Here is a 21,285-nt window from a genome sequence, read left to right as displayed (position 1 = left end):
TTCCTAGGTGTGTCATCCAACCCTAGTCATTAGTCAATGCAAGTGACCATCCATTGACATGTTAATAAACATCCAATAATTATTTCCTACAAAGAATGTGTGAAAACAAACTTAAAGACCTTTCAATGTACGATAGATTGTTAAAATAATTTACATATTCACTTTATTGACCAGGTGGTTCAGTTGAGACGTGAATTTTTGCAAGTATTAAATCCCAACAAACAAAAAATCTCGCAGGAGAATGGTGCGGATCTGTTTATCAAAAGCATATGACAAAAATGAACAGCTCAGCTGAATCACCTGATATATTAAAATAAAACTAAACAGAGTGAGAAAAGCAACAACATTTGTAAAACACCATCAAAATTTCTACATTTATACAAATTGCTGCTGTTAAAGCTGACACTGATAAGACTTTCAGTAGTTTCCATAGTGCTTCAGTCTGGATGGTAGGAAAAAGGGCAAACAAGGGTTAAACTCGTCTATTACAAATATAAAATATTAAACAATCAGGAGCTGACATCTTACCTGTACAGAAGAGCCGTCCCTTTGTTGTTACCAAAAGACAGAAAACCACTTTGAGGTGAGAAGTCGAGACATTGAGGTTTCATATGATTTTTTGATATGTGTGGGAAGTTTGAGAAGACAGTCATGGATGGAAAGTGCATCTAAAAATTGAAAAAAAAGAGAAAAACCCAATTAGAAAAAAACAAATAAATATCACAGATGAAAGTGGTTAAAGAACAGCACAAGTTTAAAAATTTGTATGAAATACTGACCAATTTGATAGCATTATCTTTTTCAATAGATGCCATAGCCAACACCTCGGATGTGGCATTAAATTTGAGAGATGTAATTTTGGTCACCAAGTTCAACGCAACTTTGGTTGGGTGAGGTGATGCTGAGGAGAAAATATTTGTGCCCTCATATATGTTGACAACCCCAGATGAAGAACCACAAGCCAGATACTGATCACTTGGCGATACCGCAATGCTTGTTCCAGTGATACATCCATCATCTATGAATCGATGAATGCAACTTCGGGAATGCATGTCCCATATGTAGACTTCACCACCATCTGTTAAAGCAAAGGAAAATTGTAAAAGTAGAGTGGTTATTTCAACATTCAATTATGTTGGTTTGTTGAAAATTTGAATATGGTACCTCCATGAGAGTATAAGCGGGATCCATCTTTATTAAAACAGATTGCTTTGACATCGGCATTCATTTTCAAACTTCCCACCCACTCTTTACTCTGAGCTGTGAGAAGATGTATGTGCCCATATCGGCCCAGTGCTGCAATCAGTCTCCCATCTGGGGACATTGTAAAATTCTGCAACAGAAACAAAGGATTTTAGTTCCAAAAATTGAGGCAGCAGGGACCTTGAAAAAATGTATAAGAAAGAAAACTCACTTGCATATTTGTTATGCCTGCGGAGTGATCAGCAGGGACTCTAATTGAACGGCCTACCATCATGTCATACACATGAAAATGTCCATGATCTCTGGAACCCACAATGAATTGGTTGCCGTCATGTGAGAAATGGGCACATCGGATGGGGAACCGCTCGAACTGTACTGTTTGGAGCTTAGTGTTGGTCTTGCCGTCCACCTAAAGGAAGGGAGCAAGTATTATAAAATAAATATTATGTTAGAAGATAAAATATTTTGCAGTTTAAGACGCAAGACACCAGTAATATGTATTATCATTTTTGAAACATTAACTTAAATCTCCTGCTGTGTTTTAACATACCTGAACAATAGACACAGCACCTCCAAGGCCAGCAACAAGAGCAACGGTAGATGTGGGGTGAAATTCAGTAGCGGTAATAATTGGACCCTCTACATTGGTATCCACGTTCAAGTCTCTCAACTGCTTGGATTCAAGCATTCCTTTGCGAAGATTAAGCGGCCTTTGGTGAGAGAGAAAAGGTCCAGAGTGCTGCACCGAAAACAATGGCCATTAGACAAAGTTACAAGCCAAAAAAAAAAAAAAAGAAAAATGAAACCAAGAGGAACAACTTATGCCTGCATAATATTGTCTTCATCTTCTGAATCAGAGTCAGATTTTCTTGTTTTCCCAAGCTCTGCCCAGCGTGGGGTGCCCATCAAAGAATCATGCTTGCGTTTCAGAAAGCTGGAATATTCTTCTTGGCTGTTTGAGGTTGCTTGGAGATTTCTGCCTTGTAACTGAAAAGCCTGTTTGACTCTGAAAAAAAAATGACAAAGTAATATTTCACTTCAAGGTACAATATTGAACTTACAATCAAAACTTCAATAATTCCCTAATAACTTACGGAATATTGTCATCATCATCATCCATCCACACTGGCTCCCTGGTCTTATCCTCCTCAGTCGAAGGGCTTAAATCACCCTCTTCTACACCAGAATCTTCCTCAGATGGGGATGCAATGATTTCATTCACCCGTTTGGCCCGGTCAGTGTGACTCCTTCTTGGCTCAGGGCTCTCATCGAATTCCAGTTCATCATCGGTATCCAAATTCGCAATGACATCCGAAGCATTGCCGAAAATTAGCTTCTCCAACCTGCATTGAAGAAATAAAGGATAAAATCATGGTGCAGACAATCGGGCAAAAATAAAACAACCACAGTTAAGTCATGTAACGGTTTCAATCCACAAACAAGGAAATTCCAAGCCAGAGAGAGGCTGAAGGCCTCCAGAACTGAAAGCTGGCAGTGACACATTGTCTCTCAGAGAATATAACCTCACAAATGACAAACAGAAACGAAGTGCCTCGATGAGAACGAGCCACAGCAGCCGCCAAGACGCACCTTTGTTCTTCCAGATGGCTTTCGAGCCCAAGCACCATGTTGCGCGGCTTCTTTTTGAGTCCGTCGTCCCCGACTTCGCCTGATCCCATTTCTGAGGAAGAGCCACCCATTGCTCCCTCATCACGAGTCCTCTTTCTAGCTTTGCGGAACATCGTCTCCTCCGTGCCGATGCACAGCGAGCAGTCGGACTACTGATCAAAGAACCAGTTCCTCACTTCGATCAAACGCCGAACAAAGATCGAATCGGCGGAAATTTTCAGCTGTATTGATTATTCGTAACTAACATACGATGCAGAAGCAGTAGGCAGTCCTCAACTCTCTCACTCACACCACCACACCTCCGCCTCCGCAGCAGCAACAACAACAACAACATCTGCACGTGAATGTATGAGAAATTTCTGTAGGTGCTGTATATGAGAAATTTCTTGTAGGGGAGAAGAAAGTAGAGTCCTAGAATCCTCCAGTCCTGGGGCTAAAGGACTCTAGGGGTAAGTAGTCACTGGCCAAGACTCTAGACCCAACTCGCCTTGTAATTGTTTGGACTACTCAAGGCATCTCCCAATCACCAACAACAACAAAACTGATCCAAATCACAAAAAAATAAAAATATAAAATAGAAATTAATATCTAGTTATTTAACTGACTCATTTCTATTTCCACATGTATTTCCTTAGTCTGAAGTGGACTGAAAACCAGTTGTGCGCCATTCCCAGGGATAGTAATTTAATTAGTTGTCCCCTGCTTATTAAGATTTTTGTTTCCGTCTGTAGTGTTAGAGCTCAATGGTCAAACTCAGTGTTGATCTACTGTGTGCAAATTTTGGCAGGGAACTAACTGAAAGAAATATCAAAGGTAACAGCCATAAGACATTTATTCAGTTTTACCTCAGAGGTGTAGGACACTAGGCATTCATAAAACTGTCACACTGATGCTGATATAGTGCTTTCTCTTGCCTTTCAAGAAACACCAGGGTACCATTTGTATTAAAACAAGCAAAAAAAGAGCATATCGTTACAAAAATTAAAAAAAAAGTAAACAAACAAGTGACACAGATTAATTAATTGTAAATGGAAACAAGCTAAAACAATTATAAAGTTTCACTTTCCGGGCTATCAGTCACGTGGTAACGATATGATTATAAATTAAGTAAGAAAGTTTAACTTCTGGATACTATTTACATTTAGAACTTAATCATACATTATACATTATAATATATCTGACATTTACATTCACATCTATGGCTTTCATCCTTTGTACAAAAAAATACATGGCAATGCACGATGGAATGGTAGTACAGTTCTACTGTAATCCTCATCTGCTTCAAGAAGCAGAAAAAAGGTTATTGATTTTATTACCCTCAGCCATTGACTAAGCATGATAAACTTCTCATTAAGCAACAAAAAACAAGAAAAGTTACCTCATGATCTTATAATGGTGGTAAAGTTGAAGTTCAATAAAACAATTGAGTCAAAAACAAACATTGACTGTTACACACCACATCTGAGGATTACTAGCAAAAGTTCTGCCCAATCCAAAAGTACATACAACACTCAACAATAAGCGTTTGAAAAATAAGATAAAAATAAATTAAATGGATAAGGAGAAATGAAATCACATGAAAAAGGGTCACCTAGCACAAACTCAATTAAGTTTTGGCTGGTAACCCATAGCATCTGTTACAGTCATAAGTAAATTTTACGAGTAACAAAAAGATCACAACAAAATATGACTTTACGTAATGTAGTACTATTAAAGGACTAACAACACACACAAATGAAAATCATTATCAATATTTTCAGCTTTACAAGAGAACATACTGACACCAAACCACAAAGTAGATACACACATAATACATACAAGTCTTTTTACAGCAAAATCTGTACAAGGAAACAAGTTAACGGAAAATTGAAAACAAAAAACCACATTTGAAAACTGCTACATTGACTAAATTGATTTAAAATGTTTATTCTCACTTTCTCTGAGCTGCCACAACTCTTTTCCCAAACCTCCAGGTTTACAAAACTCTATTATTAAAGGAATGGGATAACAACATCAGATGCAACACTGACATTTCATGGACGGTTTTACCTTCCCTAGATTTGTCTAGTGGAGTACATTTAACACACTCCTATGGGCATCAAATAATATTATGACTCTGACTAAGTTTTATGCAACACTGACAACACAAAACTTCCAGTACTATTAGAAAAGTACAACTGACTGACTTTGAGGTAATATCAAAGAGAGCAATAATTAAGAAAAACTTCTAGAGTCATGAAAATTGTTGAGGGTAACATGGAGCCAAACATTAAAAACCAAGAGCAGTAAAAACAATTTAAAAAAAATGAAACCCTTCTGGGATGGAGACCACGTAGTTGTATTTGGTTCTTAGAAAAGAAAAATCCTGCAGAGATCTCAGTCTTTTAAAAATTACATAAAGACAGTCCATGTATTCGGTTAATTTTAAAACAATAATTGACTGTTATTGTCCAAGAAATTTTTGAACAATTTCTTCTAAGAGAAACTTAGATGGTCAGTAATATCAAATCTACATTGGCAGAATAGAATACTCATGCATAACAAGGTCTTTTACTGACTTTGTAGAAATTCCAATTCAAGGATTCTAAATTACAGAGTGTATTAAAAAAATAAGAGAAACAGTCTTCTGTGAATATCATGGCAGCTTTGAGCTTCCTAGGTCCATTGAAATCTCATTACTATACAAATTACTTAAATAATTACGTCTATCTACCAAAAATATACAATTAAAATTGAAGAATGAATCACAGCTTTTGAGAGAAATCATGTTAGAGTTGCTTATGTACAACTCAGTCAATTACAAAGATTCCGAAATACTATTGAAGCTACTCCCTACCCAACAAACGAAAATAGGGAATAAATAAGTAATAACTGCTCTAGTAATAGTCATCTCCTGGTTCCCACTGCCTCCTGCAGTGGTATTGGACCGAGTAGCTACTACACTATCGTCAAGAGCATTTGTTTCTAATCCACTTGATGGATGTAAGTTATTATCTTCAGTATTGTGGGTGGGGTATGAAGGCTGCTGGACTCCTTCCACAACTGTTCCCTTGTCAATTGGAGCAGCATTGCCGCCAATCTCAGGAACAGCACCAAAGTTCAAGTCATCATGATTGTGAGAGGGTGCTTCCCCAGAGCCTTCATGTCTAACCTCTGTGTCATCAGTGTCAATACCATCACCTGATCCACTGCCTGAACCATTCAAGCTCTCATCTGAAACAAAAAAAATAAAAGGATTAATAAAAATTTCTGTGAAAACAAGGAAACAGACAGGATTTAAAAGAAACAAACTACCAAAAATGATGGTATGGCTTACCATTCTCATTGTCAATCCATTGAACATCTCTGCCATTATATGCTGCATTAAGATTGCTTGTCAGAGTGCGCAGATGGAACAACTGTTCATCAAGGAGAGATGAAGGCTTTTGGTCAACAACAACTTCTGGGTTGGATCGTTGATTGTTCATACCATTGCCAGTAATTTGCAATTCGTATCGGGCTTTTGATGCCCCATTCCAACAGTTATCGTCAGAATCAGGCTTCGAAGAGGCCTTGTCATTGCAGATTTGGTATGGCAGGTTAGACCAGAAATTTTGAGTGTCCATAATCTGAGAAGGAGAAATGATTTGATTAGTGAGTTGTAATGAATATTTACACTTGGTCATACCAAAAGAGGATGCCAAAATAAAAATGGGAGTAGCGCTTAAAAGATTGATCTTTCTTACCTTTTGTCGGATGTCCTTGATTAATTTTTCTAGAGTAGGTCCTTGGGCTTGTGAAAGATCACCATTGGAATTCGAATTTGAGTTAGAGTTAGACCCTCTGAAATTGTCTCTGGTATGTGATGCAAACTTGAGAGATTCAAAATTGAGTTCCCCATGGTTGTCACGCCTCGATCGCACGTCCCTGCGCTTCCTGCCGCCCTGTAGAGAAGGCCTTCCACAGCCACTGAATACCTGGAGAATATGATAAAAGTCATGATTAGTGTTACCAAAAAAAAAAAAAAATCATAATTAAATTCGATTTATCATGTGTAACTGTCTTTTTAAAAAAGCAACAACAACAAGAACAGTGTTATAGGCAAACTACCAACCTTTTCTGATACTTGGGCTCCATCTTCTTGGAAATTCATAATGGCTTCAGAAATTTTGATGTCAATTGGTTCCACAACTTTTTGGATGTTGAATGGGTTCAGAAGCCTATCAATGACACGTCCCATTTCCTCTGAGGATGCAAAAATTAAAACAAGTGTTAGCATACTGCTGGAGTTTCAAATTATCAGAGAAACAAGGGAAAATGCTGAATTAAGACTTACTTATGAATTTATTCCATTCAGCGTCCAGTTCACCCTGGTATGCTAAACAACCCTTCATGACGTTGATGCAATAGTTTGAGCAAGCTTTCAGCTCTGGGAGACCTTGGCACGCTGGGCAGTAAGTCATCTTCATGACGGCTCGTGCACAGTCAGCACTGGTGTCAATCTGATTCAACAAAAATACAGTGTGTTACAAATCTATAGATTTTTTTTCACACTTATCAAAACTGTAATTTAACTTACATTAGCCATCTTAGTGATGATTTCTGATGCACGGCTGAGACTTTGAGAGAATGTCCTAGTGGCCACGAAGGATCTTTTTAATTGGTTTGTCAACTTGTTGGGGACTTCTCCAAACGGTTTCAAGTCCTTCATATGGTCACCAACACAGCCTAGATACCTGTCAAGCACAAGAATAATGTCAGTATTTGCAGGAAGCACTTATTTCTTAAAGCGTAACTTCAGAGTTTGTATCTTACTTTTCATCGAACTGGTATTGCTGGTTCAAAACGGTGAACATCTTCTGGTACAAAGTGTTGAAGAATGTATCCAAGGCATCTTCCAGGTCAACTCCGCCCTTGGCATAGTAACGCTCTAGCTGATCAAACAGGTCAGTGAAGACGTAGGAGTGCTGCTCATATATCATGCCATACGTCCTTTTAAACATGTCATGGAACTCCCGTTTGGAGTTCGTCAACATCTCATTGAAATAATCTAGGAAAACAAACAAACAGAAGACGAAAGTTAGAAAAAAACTACTCAGTTTGTCCGGGATAGAAATTGGAATCAGCTGAACCCGTTTGAACCTACCATCGAACTTGGTGGCCCTGGTCTTGAAGAGGGTGGCCATCTTGGATAGCGCATCCTTCACGGCCTTGTCGTACTCCTGCTTGCTCTGCTGCCGCATCTGCACCTCCATCTGCTCGGTGCAGCACGTCATGCCCTGGGCGCACACCCGCAGGTGCGTTCCTGCAACAAGCAACAACAAAACAACGTCAGTCACAGCAAGCAACATCATCATCAACAACAACAAGAGAAGGGGCCCGACGGGGAAGTGCCTGGCGGAAGCGAGAGGGACGTTCACCTGCGGCGCGTCGCCCCCGCCCCACCCCACCCTACCACCCCTTCCGCGCAGTGCAGCGCTATCCGATTAGGACTACTCATCCCGATTCCCGGAGAGCGCCCCCGCACTGTGAATCACGACCACCACCCCGTGAGCCTCGCCAGCCCGGCAAGCCCTTGGGCAAGCCCGGCCAGCAGGTTCATCCCGAGAGTCGTTTCCGTCGCTCTGTCCCTCTCGCACCCATGGGGAGTCCCCTATGGGTGCGAGAGAGACAGCCGGGCCAATGGCGGCGGCGCGGCGAAGCAACCACCTGCACTAACGCGTGAACGGGAGCCATTTGGGGTTTGAAACGAGACAGTGCTGTAGTCGGTCCGCGCCCCACCGCCCCACGCGACGGGCAGCGCTGGCGCCGCGGCACCAGCACACCGTGAGTCGTTTCTTCGGTCTGTCTCCGTCACACCCAGGGGGCGCGGCGCAAGGGCGCGACAGAGACAGACCGACGAGACGACGACTGCTCCACGCCGCCCACCCCTCGCGGCACAACCACCCGCCTTCCCCATTCAGGAAGGAATAAGAATAAAATGAAATTAGAGCACGGAAAAACGGAGACAATAGCAAGAAGCCGGGGATAATCTTTCTGTCGGGATTTGTAGGTGGGCCCGCGCCTTCTCGCCTTATCAGCTCGCTGCAAGCCCCGCCAGCCCCGCGAGGGGCCCAGCCTAGCCGGGCCCAGCCTGGCTGGGTGGCCGGGAAGGCGCGGATCCAGGGCGAGGGGGAAGGGGGGGGGGGCTGAAGGAGGCTAAGCGGCCTGAAAGGTATAGAAACAAAGTCGCACGTTGCCCCTGTAAGAAGGCAACTTTGGCGACGTCCACCCCCACCCCTCAATCCGTCTCTGGATCCGCCCTTGTGGCCAGCCGTGGCCAGGTGGGCTTCACTACCCGATCGCCCCACCGTCTCCCTTGCAGAAAGAGAGAGAAAGAGAAAGAGGGGGAAAGAGCAACGGCTCTGGACTTGACTTTTGTAATTACTTCCTGCTCGGGGCCGCGATGAACATCGCGAGGAAATAAGGCGAAGGGAGACGGCGAGGCGGGAGGTGTTTATCATTCCCTGGATTTTGCAGTAAATTGGTCGTCGGGGAGACGAGAAGAAGGAGGAGGATGAGGAGAAGGGGAGAGAGAAGGGAGGAGGGGGAGTCTGGCTGCGTCGCCATTTCCAAGCCTCCCCCGCCCAGGCCGCCCAGCACTAACTACCCCCTGTCATCAGACATCGAATTATGGCCGAGCAGGGCAGATGCCCCCGTGGCGGGGCGTGGCGGGGCGTGGCGGGGCGTGGCGGGGCTTGGCGGGGCGTGGCGTGGCGGGGCGTGGCGGGGCGTGGCGGGGCGTGGCGGGGCGTGGCGGGGCGTGGCTTGGCGGGGCGTGGCGGGGCGTGGCGGGGCGTGGCGGGGCTTGGCGGGGCGTGGCGGGGCGTGGCGGGGCGTGGCGGGGCGTGGCGGGGCGTGGCGGGGCGTGGCGGGGCGTAGCACTTCCGCAGTGACCCCGCCGCACCCCGCCCTGCAGTGAGGGTGGATTCGCGGAAATTATGTTGGCAGAGACGCGCCATTGTCAAAAAAAGAGAGACAACGAAAACGAAACAAAAAAAAAGTGAGGTAAAGGTCAGCGACCGACCGCAGCACATTGCGTCCAGCGTCCTTTCAGAAAGCTCCTCCAAAGTCCCACAACGACCCGCAGACCCGCGGCCGCCACACCTAAAAAACGAAATCCCTTTTCATTTCAGCAACTTTTTACCTCTAAAAAAACATTTTTCATTAAATCACACACACGGGGCGCAACGGCCCTCCCTCTTTCTGCGGCGCACCTCATACACATTCAAACAATACGCCCTTTCCAGCATTTTAAAAAATGGGGAAAACGAAAATAATTCGTAAAACGCGACGACTATGAGAGCAGTCCTTGCCCTGAGTATGCGGTCCCAGCAGCCTGACTCCGAGAGTCGTTTTCGTCGCTTTGTCTTTCTCGCACCCATGGGACGCCCTATTAGTGCGAGAGAGACAGAGCGACGAAAACGACTCTCGGAATCCGTCTGCAGTCCTACCCTACGGTCGCTGCAGCATTTTGCCCTCGTCCTCCCCGCAGCAAAAGCGCACACACTCTTCGCTCACCGGACTATTATTAGCCCCATACATCCGCATGTTTGTCCAAGAGCTTAGAGAGAAATGGGGTGAGGAAGGAAAGGGGGTTGCGAGACGGAGAAACAAGCAGGAAATAATAAGAAAAAACCTTAAAAGGGGGCGGAGCAAAAAAATACGTAATGCAAATACATAGAACGGTTCCGCTCTGCTCGCATGCATGACTCACTCGACGTCCGCAAGTACGTACGTACGTACGGCGAGACGTCTGAGGGGTTTGCTTAGCTGCGCTCTGGCTTCGCTGCACCTGTCCGTCTTTGCCGAATCCCCCTCCCCTCCCTCCCCTCCATCTCCCCTCGGAGGGTCGTCGTCGTAACATGCTGTAACCACCCCAGTAACATCTTTCAGCGGGGCTCTGCTGCTCGAGGTGTGGTGGGGGCGGGGCAACAAAGGTGCGGACGGGCTGCCCCACGTGGGGCGTCGTGGGGCCGCCACCGATAACTCAGTTCCGCGCCCCGCTGGGGGAAGGGGGAGGGGAGGGGGGAAGGGGGAGGGGAGGGGGAAGGGAAAAGAGGGGAGGGGGAGGCCCCGCGGGGACGCGACGTCTTGATACGGGACCACAAATCGCCGCCGCGCAGGTCCCCCTGGCGGCCGAGCCGAGCGGTGCCGAAGAGTGCCGAGCGGCCGGAGCCGAAGGGGACTTTGTGCCGTGCCGAGCACGGCAACCTGGGGCACGAAGGAGCCGTAATCATCGAAATACCCTAAATGCTAATAGTTTTAACATCTATTAGCCAGGGGAAGGTCTTCGGCTTCGATGCAGAGCTAGATTCTGCTGCAGATGGAAATGCATGTTCGTCAGAAGGAAATTGTAGTATGTTGGTGTGGACAGACGGCTACCTTAATATTTTTAAAATAATTTGTCCAACCTATCCTAATCAAAACCAAACGGGCTCGCTACAGATCTTATTCTCATCGCGGCAGATCTATTTCTAATGTCAACAGATCTTAGCCTACTCTATTCTCAAAATATTTCATGCTATAGTCGCGACAAGTTTCGGTCACTTGCGACCTGACCAACTTTACGTAACCTAACGTACCATATATAAACCAAACCTTAATATTCTTAAAACATATTGTCCAACCTAAAATTTGAACATAACTAAAAAGGATGGGTGAAACCGAAAAATTAAAAACTCGCCAGTATTCGAACCACCAATACTAGAGGCCGTAGGCAGAGGTGGTACCCCGGAGCCACGGAGACATCTGCTGAAGAGGCGCTCGACAACTCTACTTGAGTGACTAAGCCCCCCGAGGGTCCGGGGTTATCCCCATCCTCGGAATACCCACGTGGACCTTCGGGCTTGCCTTCGGGCCGCGCTCGGCGAGGGGGACTTCGGGCGCGCTCGGAAGGGGACCTGCGCCGCGCCGATTTGTGGTCCCCTAACCGTTCCTGGGACGCGAACCTCGCGGCCCGTCCCCAGTGTATCGGCCGGGCCGACAAGTTATTCGTTATTCATGGTCGGTCGTCATTAACCGCGGTCCCCACAGTGGACTTGCCGGACTATCGAGGAGACTAATAAGGGGGAATTACCTCGATCCCAATCCCCCCCTCCCCCCGCCGCCGCGCTGTCTCTCTCGCGCTCGTGCCGGCGTGCCGCGGGGGTGCGAGAGAGACAGAGCGACGGAACCGGCCTGCTATGGACTCACGCGGGCGGCAGGGAAGCGGGCTGGCTGGACGCCGCGCCACCTCGAGAGGAGTTGATGATGAAGCGATTTGGTGCGTCCGGTCGGTCGGGCCGCCCCGGTCCAGCGGGAGAGAGAGAGAAAAAGGGGGGGGGGGGGAGGGGCCGGGGCTGGGTCGGCAAGGTGTCGGTGCGGGGCGAAAGGGGAAACCGCACAGTGGCGCGACCGCGGCTAGGCCTGCCTTGGCCTGCCTTGGCCTGCCTTGGCCTGCCGAGGCGAGGCGGCGGCCACCCGATACCCTGCTCCCGTGTCACAAAGGCAGAACGGCCGAACGGCCGAACGGCCGGAGGGGCGGATCACGCTATGGCCATCGCGACGAGCAGGGGCGGCACGCGGGCTGCTGCACTGCAGACTGATTCCGAGAGTCGTTTTCGCCTCTCTGTCTCTCTCGCACCTGTACGGGACGCCGCATGAGTGCGAGAGGGACAGAGCGACGAAAACGACTCTCGGAATCAGTCTGCTGCAGCGCTGCAACACGCGCGGAAGTAGTAAATCACGCGTGCGGCCCCGCGGCGCGTGCGGCGTGCCCGCTGCAGCCTGCCCACGCGGTGCTCGAGCACGCGGAGCACGCCGAGGAGTGCGTGCGCAGCTAGGCTAGGCCGGCGAGGCCCTCCAGGCCGGAAGCGGGGCCATCTGAGCAAGCGGCGCAAAGTATGAGCAAGCCACCCCGCGGTCGCCCTGTACTACCAGCAGACTGATGCCGAAAGTCTGTTTCGTCGCTCTGTCCTCTCGCACCTGTTCGGGACGCCCCATGAGTGCGAGAGTGACGAAAACGACTTTCGGAATCAGTCTGCTACTGGTCGTCCTGGAGGACGCCTTGCGGTCGAGGCTCTTTGAGAAGCGACACTGTGGGCGTGCTCGGCGTGCCGGGCTCCCGGTTTAGCGCAGTGCTGCCGCTGCTGCCGCTGCTGCCGCCCCAAGCACGCCGTCATGGCGGCCGCCCGGGCGTTAAAACATCGCCGGCTCATTTTTTTCGGCCTCTACTTCTCTAACGGAAGCAGGGCTTTGGCATCCCGGGGCAGAGAGCAGCGGCGCAGCAGCGCCACGGAGGTGGCGGTAGTGTTTACCCAACGCGGCGGGGCGGGGCGGGGCGCGGAGAAGATGAACAACCCTTATTTGTTTGTTTAACCTCCCCCTCCCACCCGCATGCCTGTCTGGCGGCCCGCACGCGACCCCCACAGCTGGGGGGAGGGGTGGGGGAGGAGAGCGGGACGGGGAGGGAGTATTTTTACAAGAGATGGCCCTACACTCGCCACGCCGCGCCAGGCCGGCCGGGGCTTCGAACAGCCAGCCTCCCCGGCGGCGACCGGCCGGAGGGAGGGAGAGAGAGAGAGGGCGGCCAAATCCCTCTGCCATCCGGCCGGCAGAGCGAGAGGCGAAGCAAAGCGACTGGCAAAGTCGGCGCGACTCAAATAATTACACGCAGGTGTAGGTTTCTTCAAAGGACGGCGAGAGGGGCGAGGCGAGGCGGCGCGCTGGAGGCTCGCTGGAAGCTCTGGAGCGCTCTGGAGCGAGCTCTGGAGGCTCAGAGGGGAGGGCGCGACGCCGGGGACGGGGACGCTGCTCAGGTGCACGAGGGGCTGGACCGGCCGGCAGACCGAACGCTTCGCACCCTGACGGATCACCCCGTGAGTGCGAGAGAGACAGAGCGACAGGGGCAGGGCGGCGGCAGGGCGCAGTCGAGTGTCAATATGATGTGGAGAGGGCGGTGCGGTGCAGCCCGGTGCAGCGTGCAGGCCGCGCCGCGCCACGCCCTTCGGCACGCGGACACCACATCAGTCGATATTGCCAATCCGTCCCTCTGGTGCGCCGAGCGCCATGAGACCCCCGGCACGCCTGTCTGTCTGTCTGTCTGTCCGTCTGTCCGTCCGTCTGTCTGTCTACCCGTCTGCCTGTCCATCCGACCGCCCGATGCCACGCCTGTCTGGACACCGCGGCGGACGTATTAATTTCCGCGCGGAAAAAAGGCAAGAAATAAGACAGGACGGGCGAGGCTTGCGAAGGCGAAGGCGGACCGGCGGACCGCGAAGACAGCGACAAGGGTGGCGACGACGCGGCGCGGCGCAGCGCGGCGATACCGAGTCGAGATCGGCCGATCGGAAACGCGATGAGGACACGGCGGCGGCGGCGGTGAGAGGGGGAGGGGAGGAGGGGGGTCGCATTCCGATGTCGCACCGAGGCAAAGCAATGGGCAAGCAGACGGGGCCGGCGGGGCAGCCTAGCCTGCTGCTGCCGGGCAGCGAGCAAACGGCCTGGTGGTCCCTGGTCCGTGCTGCACCGCTCCCACGGGCATTTATTCCATCTCTCCCTCTCCCCCCTCTCTCCCGCCCCTCACTCTTCCCCTGCTGCCGGCCGTGTCTCCAACGCCCCGCTCGGAGAAAAGAGGCTCCCCCCTCCCTCCCCCTCTCAAGGGGCCCTCGGCTCCTCCGGTCGGTTACCCAGTCCGGCCGACAGCCAACCATGCGCGGAGACCAAACGCGTGTGCAGGCTCTCTCTCTCTCTCTCTCTCTCTCTCTCTCTCTCTCTGTGTGTGTGTGTGTGTGTGTTCGTGTGAGTGAGTGCGCATGTATCTTATGGTGCTCATCCACGTCCCACTACGCCGGGGAAGGGGACCCTCAGGTCACTCCAGGGCAGGGCGCTTCGCCGAGTCCGTATCCGAGCCGCACACAAGCCGTGCCGTGCGCCGTTCAGTGACCCCCGGAGGAGCACCCGCGAAACCGCCCCCTGAGCAAGCCCGCCGCGCTGCAGACTCATCGCTCTGTCTCTCTCGCACCCGCACGGGGCACCCCGCGAGTGCGAGAGAGACAGAGCACCGGACCGGACAAGGCGACAATGACACCTTGCAGTGCCCTGCAGTGGTCTGTCGCCTGTCTAGTGATCTGGACTGGAAGAGTCGTCTGTCTCTCTCGCGCTCCTACTGGACGTACCACGAGTGCGAGAGAGACACACCGACGAAAGGAAGCTTTGAGGCGGCTGCAGCACGGGGCCGGCGGGCGCAGCCGCGCAGCGTGCCATCTGTATGCAGGAATGTGCACCACATCGAGGATCGAGATGCAGCTCGAAAACAAAGGCTGGCCCTTCGGGAAGCCCTTCGGGAAGCCCTTCGGGAAGCCCTTCGGGAAGCCCTTCGGGAAGCCCTTCGGGAAGCCCTTCGGGAAGCCCTTCGGGAAGCCCTTCGGCAAGCCCTTCGGCAAGCCCTTGGGTCCCTCGGCCCTCCGGCAGCAAAGGGCACGGGGAAGGGCTCCCTGCCAGGGGCCCCGTGTAATGACCGCACGTCGCGCTCTGTCTCTCTCGCACTCACGCTGTCCGCCGCAGGGGTGCGAGAGAGACGGAGCGACGAGTTCGGGCGGTGCGGGCGGAATGACTCCACAGGGCGACTTCGCAGCAGATATAGCAGTTTGCCGGCGGCTGCATAGTTCCGAAACCGCAGCACTGAGTCACCGCGAAGGACTCGAAGGACCGCTGGAGCCGCGTCATCGCTCTGTCTCTGTCGCACTCATGGCACTCTCCGCCAGGGTGCGAGAGAGACAGAGCGAGAAACCTCCTGAATCACACGAAATATCCACAACAACGCCTTCCTCGGCGTCCGCGCGTCCGCCGGCGACTCCTTGACCCCGACGTGCTCGACGTGCTCCTCTCACAGTGTGGCGGCACCGCGGCAGAGGCACTGCACCGCAAACCACATCCGCGCCGCCCCCGCCGCCGCCGGGGCGCCTCTCGACTCATTCATACTGCAGCGCTAATTATCACGAGCCGCGCGCCGGCCGCCCTGTCTCTCTCGCACTCACGGGGGCACGGCGCTCTCCGCTGGGGTGCGAGAGAGACAGGGCGACGGGGCAGCAGCGAAAAGTGGTGCACGGCGTATCATGGCGGTGTGCCCCGCCTAACCCCGATCACGACCCGCCCTTTTCCCTCAGCAGACCGATTCCGAGAGTCGTTAACGTCGCTCCGTCTCTCTCGCACTCATAGGGCGTCTCGCAAGGGCGCGAGAGAGGCAGAGTGACTCTCGGAATCAGTCTTCAAGTGTCACGCCGAGCTCTCGGCGGACTTTACGAGCGCGCCGAGCTTCGCGAGGCACTAGACGGAGGCAGCTGCATAAAATCCGAGCCAGCGCCGCGCGGGGCCGCGAGCGGAGCGAGCGAAGCGTTCGAGCCGAGCCCAGCCGGGGCGGGCGCGAGACGCAGACAATGTTGCGGCCGCGGCAAAGAGTGCTGAGCCGAGCCGGGGGCGGCGGGGGCAGGCCGGGGGCAGGCCGGGGAAAGGCCGGGGGGAGGCCGGGGGCAGGCTGGGGCAGGCCGGGGGCAGGCCGGGGGCAGGCCGGGGGCAGGCCGGGGGCAGGCCGGGGGCAGGCCGGGGGCAGGCTGGGGGCAGGCTGGGGGCAGGCCGGGGGCAGGCCGGGGGCAGGCCGGGGGCAGGCCGGGGGCAGGCCGGGGCAGGCCGGGGGCAGGCCGGGGGCAGGCCGGGGGCAGGCCGGGGGCAGGCTGGGGGCGGCGCGCTCGACATGGCCGCGATCGTCGCACCGCCGCGCACTCCGCCGGGCCGAGTCGGTCCCGCCACTCGCCATTTAATTAATTGCGCAGGTTGCTCCCGGCCTGGCCGGCCTGCCCGGCCGACAGATGGGGCTCCCTGGGCTCCCCCGCCCCTGCCCGCGACATTCAAATGTCACCCCCCCCCGCCCTCCACCCCTCTCCCCAGAAGGACACGATGAAACACCGCGAACGCTGCAACACTGTCTCTCTCGCACTCGTGGGGCGTCCCGTCTAGGTGCGAGAGACAGAGCGACGAAACCGACTCTCGGAATCAGTCTCACAGTGCAGGGCCCGCAGGCCTGCGGCCACGGCGACGTCTTACTCGCGGAAAAAGGACGAAGCCAAAATGGATCCGGAATCGTCGCGCATGCGTGCCAGCAACACACACTTGCAAGTCCCACCGCTCCTTCGCTTTCCCGATAGTTTTGACTTTTAAAGCGCCGCCGCAGCGCCGCTGCCCGCGGACAGGAGACGATAGGAATCCGGGCGGGGCGGGGCGGGGCGGGGAGGGGCGGGGTCCAGCTGGAGCTACTTACATGCAGCGCGCCCAACGCGGCCGGACAATAGGCGAGGACGTCCCCCTGCCCCCCTGCGCCCCTCTCCCGCCCGGAGAGCGCGTGGGAACAGACCGAACCAGCAGCAGTCGCAGTAAGGACCATAGGGAGCATTACAGGCCGGCACCTTTCCTAGGCAGATCGCGCGCGCGCGGGTGTGTGTGTGTGTGTGTGTGTGTGTGTGTATGTGTGTGTGTGAGAGAGAGAGAGAGAGAGCGTAAGTGAGGGGGAAGTGCACCAAGGCAGGGCTTGGGCCTTCTGCTGCTGAGTCAACGCGAATAAGAAGCCCCTCCTGCTTTGCTGTGCTGCTTGCTGCTGCTTCTGCCCGAAGGGGCTCATCCCCTCCTGCCACTGCAGCACGCCCCCCCCCCCGGCCAGAAGCCAAATCACGTTAGTAGACACACAGTTAGCCTGGCAGGCAGCAGCCAGCACTTTGGCGAGTTTCCGCCAAGTTCCTGCTCCAAGCTCGGCCGGGGGCGCCGTGCAGGTAGGCAACCATGGTGTGCGGCCGTGCGCGCCGCCCGGCCGGCTGGCCTACCCAGCACGGCGCTCCGCCCGCCGGCGGAGGAGGCGGCCAAATGTCTAGACGCGTTTCGCGCTGCAGCGTGACCCCACCAATGGATTGCTCTCCAAACGAGCAATCCATTGGTGGGGTCACACGCTCGGTTCGAGTCCCATTTAGCGACTATGGAGCTCAAAACAAGTCAAGGAGTTTATGCCGCCGGTGCCGGCCGCTCTGTCTCTCTCGCACTCATGGGGCAACCCATGTGGGTGCGAAAGAGACCGGACCAAGACAAGCGGGATGGGATGGCGGGCCCTTCCGCGCGGAGCATGTGTCGCGACACTGCAACAACACGGGGCTGGGCACAATGGTGCGGGGAAAGGAATGGGGTGTGCGATAAGGGGACGTCTGTTTATTACGTAACGCCGGCAGGGGCACCACACACACACACACACACACACGAGATAAGCCCGTTACGTGGTTGACGGACGGTCCCTGCGAGTGGGCCGGGCAGTAGACCTATTCCGTGCGTAGTTTTCGTCGCTCTGTCTCCTTTCCACTTATGGGCGGCTCATAGGACGTCCCCTATAGGTGCGAGAGAGACAGAGCGACGAAAACGACTCTCGGAATCAGTCTGCTGCGGGAGTGGAAATTAGCGCCTCGCCTCCATATCGCGACCCCCGCTGCAGGGCCGATTGCGAGTGCGAGTAGTAGTTGCGTCGCCCCGTCTCCGTCGCACTCGTGGGGCAAAGCCTCCCCGTGGGAGAGCGAGCGAGACAGAGAGAGAAACAGAGCGACACACTTCAGCTTCGAATCGCTCGACCTGGCTTACGGTATTTAAAAGCCCTGCCGGCCGCGCCTCGCGCGCGCCGGCCACAACCTTGAGGCCTTGAGGGAGGCGAGCCAGCCAGCAGTCTCGTCGCTCCGTCTCTCTCGCACTCATGGGGCGTGACCGTGTTGGTGCGAGCGAGACAGAGCGACGAGAACGACTCTCGGAATCAGTCTGCCGGCACCAGCAAGGCACGGCGAGGCTCAGCGCGTAGCATGCACCGCGGGATTAAAAACTTCCTTTATGGGGCCGTAGCCAGCCGCCCCGCCCCGCCCCGCCCCGCCCAACCCCAACCCGCCCCGCCCCACCACACCACTTACGCCGCATATTCATTTGGATTCGCATTCCAGCGCATTTCTTCCAATTTCCGCGCCAAATGACGGGGACGCAACTATTTACTGCCTGCAGACAGACAGACAGACGGACAGGCGGACAGGCGGACAGACAGACAGACAGAAAAGGGCGTCAGCATCGCGAACACGAGGCGGTCGGTGGAGGTGGCGGCGGCGGTGGTGAGATATGGAGGACAAAGCCACGCCCCGCAAAACAGAGAATAAGGAGGGGAAACAATAACGAAATAACGAAACGATGAAATAACCAAAAAGAGGAAATGATAATAATAAAAGTAAAACATCGCTCCGGCCGACTGGGACAGACTGGGCTATAGGCGGCGCGGCACTCTCCCCGCAGACTGATTCCGAGGGTCGTTTTCGCCGCTGTCCCTCTCTCTCTCTCTCTCTCTCTCTCTCTCTCTCTCTCTCTCTCTCTCTCTCTCTCTCTCTCTCTCTCTCTCTCTCTCTCTCTCTCTTTTGCGCGTGTAAAGGGACGGCTCATGAGTGCGAGAGAGACAGAGCGACGGAGAGGACTCTCGGAATCGGTCTGCGGGGCGCGGAGGGTGGCGGGGCTGTTCTCGTGTGCGAATTGTGGCACATAAAAGCCGTCGGCGTCCGTCGCCTCGCCTCCGCAGTCCGCACGCGTTATTCGCAGTCCGGTCTTATTAACACGATATCCGCAGTAAACTCGGCGAGGGATCGCTTCGCCGCTGTCTCCCTCGCACCCCCTCGCCTAGCGCGACGCCCCGCGCGAGTGCGACAGAGACAGAGCGACGAGGCGGCAGCCTGAAGCAGCCTGAAGCAGCCCCGGCCTCTTTCCCGAGACCGACTTCGCGCGAGTTTGCGAGACAGAGTGCGTGTGTCTTTGCACTCCAGCCAACGGTCTCTCTGTCTCTCTCTGTCTCTATACAGGGTGAGTTTTCTCAATGTGTCAATAATTTGCAGGCAGTTTGGGCATCCCTAGGGGACCATTTTTCACCAATGAACTAGTGGGCGCAAACGTCTAGATACGGAGATAATTGGTGTTTTGAATTTGGATTTTGCGCCTACAAGGTAGGCACCCGGTGCCACTGAGGGTGGCAGGACCTGTCGAGGGGGTGTCGCGGTACTAGCAGTACTCGCGGGAGTGCCACTGACCTCGCGGAAGTATGCGTGGAATCCTGCCACCCTCGCAAAGACAGCCGTGAGATCCACTGTAACGGGGGCCACCATGACAGCCCCTTGAGACCCGCGGCAACCCCTCCCAAAAGACATTTGCAAGGTCCGCCGCACCCCTTCCAGACTCGAAGCACCCCTCCTAGACCCGCGACACCCCCACGTGAGGTCCTGCGCCCATCAGTGGCAGCGGGTGCCTACCTCGCAGGCGCGAAGGCCAATTACAAAACACCAATTATCTCCGTACCTAGACGTTTGCGCCCACTAGTTCATTGGTAGAAAATGATCCCCTTGGGGTGCCCAAACTACCTACAAATTATTGACACATTGAGAAAACTCACCCTGTATCTCTCTCTCCCTCTCTCTTCCTCTCCCCAAAACTCCAAGTACGGTTCGTCTGCCTGCACAGATTTTTTCCCGTTTATGACCGTTGGCTGGGGGGTTCGAGTCCCGGCGCCCCCCACCCCTCCCCCAGATAAATACCCGTTTCCGGTCTGGATGATAACATAATCCAGCGGACGCGACGCGCAGCGCAGCGGGAGTGCGACGCGGTGCCACGCAGGGACTATCCATGCATCACTGTAGCACCGCGCACGCACACACACACGTTCCGTGCGCCTGCTCCCGGAGGGTCATTGTATACACACACACACACACAAACACACACACGCACACCTTTCCATTAGCCAAGTGGCGTTTTTACAGCCCATTTTTATGGCGGTATTCTCGGCCCATTATCAGGCGTCCAAAGCGCCAGGAGGCCGCGGCGGGCCGCGAGTCGGAGCGAGAGAGAGAGGGAGAGAGAGAGAGAGAGAGAGAGAGAGAGAGAGAGAGAGAGAGAGAGAGAGAGAGAGAGAGAGAGAGAGAGAGAGAGGGAGAGAGAGAGGGAGAGAGTGTTGCCGGAGGCGGCGGCGGCGGCGGAGAGGCGGTCGCCCACGCCGTCGTCGTCTACCTGTGCACTGGAGTGAAAAAAGGCGCGGATCCAGGAAGGGAGGAGGAGGGGGGGGGGGTTCCAGAGGCCAGGGACCGCCTGAAAGGTGGGCAAAACGTCGCACTTTGCCCTGTAAGAAGTAGTGTGAACTTTCGTGAACACATCTCTGGATCGGACCGTGATCCGCCCCGCCTGGTTGTGCACCGGAAACAGAAGACATGACCGCCACCGCGGCGAGGCCCGGCGGGGGAGTCCGGGAGTCCGAGCGCGATTAGATTAGCCGGAGCCGGCTGTCAATTCGACACCACCACACCGTCGGGCCGCGTCCAGGCGCGTCCGGGTCGCTCTGTCTCTCTCGCGCCGCCGCGGCAC

At 53.7% G+C, this 21,285-nt stretch overlaps 2 protein-coding genes across 2 annotated transcripts in view; both read right to left on the bottom strand.

Annotated features, from left to right (window-relative positions):
* Window positions 1-137: 137 nt before the first annotated feature.
* LOC117640659 (U3 small nucleolar RNA-associated protein 18 homolog) lies at window positions 138-2,945 on the bottom strand. Its single transcript, XM_034377439.1, has 9 exons — window positions 2,794-2,945; window positions 2,298-2,546; window positions 2,029-2,209; window positions 1,754-1,942; window positions 1,415-1,612; window positions 1,165-1,333; window positions 780-1,078; window positions 529-668; window positions 138-442 (listed from the first exon to the last, which is right to left on the bottom strand). The coding sequence occupies exons 1-9, from the start codon at window positions 2,943-2,945 to the stop codon at window positions 418-420; spliced, it is 1,602 nt and encodes a 533-aa protein (XP_034233330.1). The 3' UTR covers window positions 138-417.
* A 696-nt stretch (window positions 2,946-3,641) lies between these two features.
* LOC117640657 (glypican-6) overlaps window positions 3,642-21,285 on the bottom strand; it is a 92,665-nt gene continuing 75,021 nt past the window's right edge. Inside the window, exons 2-9 of the mRNA XM_034377434.1 lie at window positions 7,958-8,116; window positions 7,627-7,861; window positions 7,391-7,547; window positions 7,148-7,313; window positions 6,926-7,056; window positions 6,558-6,788; window positions 6,149-6,440; window positions 3,642-6,045 (exon numbers count right to left, since the gene is read on the bottom strand). Of these exons, the coding sequence (XP_034233325.1) occupies window positions 5,630-6,045; window positions 6,149-6,440; window positions 6,558-6,788; window positions 6,926-7,056; window positions 7,148-7,313; window positions 7,391-7,547; window positions 7,627-7,861; window positions 7,958-8,116 (1,787 nt within the window). The 3' untranslated portion in view covers window positions 3,642-5,629. The remainder of the gene's footprint in view (window positions 6,046-6,148; window positions 6,441-6,557; window positions 6,789-6,925; window positions 7,057-7,147; window positions 7,314-7,390; window positions 7,548-7,626; window positions 7,862-7,957; window positions 8,117-21,285) is intronic.

This window comes from Thrips palmi, unplaced genomic scaffold, assembly GCF_012932325.1.
Source record: "Thrips palmi isolate BJ-2018 unplaced genomic scaffold, TpBJ-2018v1 HiC_scaffold_12, whole genome shotgun sequence".
In the NCBI taxonomy this organism is placed as follows: Eukaryota; Metazoa; Arthropoda; class Insecta; order Thysanoptera; family Thripidae; genus Thrips; species Thrips palmi.
Note: the sequence above shows the minus strand (reverse complement) of the source record. Positions and strands in the feature narration are given on the sequence as shown.

What these genes read in the sequence shown, in the direction of transcription:
- LOC117640659 (XM_034377439.1), bottom strand. Translation starts at nt 2,945, where the DNA reads ATGTTCCGCAAAGCTAGAAAGAGGACTCGTGATGAGGGAGCAATGGGT. An exon ending in AGCCATCTGGAAGAACAAAG is followed by an intron (nt 2,547 to 2,793) that starts GTGCGTCTTGGC and finishes TCTTCAATGCAG; the next exon opens with GTTGGAGAAGCTAATTTTCG. An exon ending in CAGGCATAACAAATATGCAA is followed by an intron (nt 1,334 to 1,414) that starts GTGAGTTTTCTT and finishes TTTCTGTTGCAG; the next exon opens with AATTTTACAATGTCCCCAGA.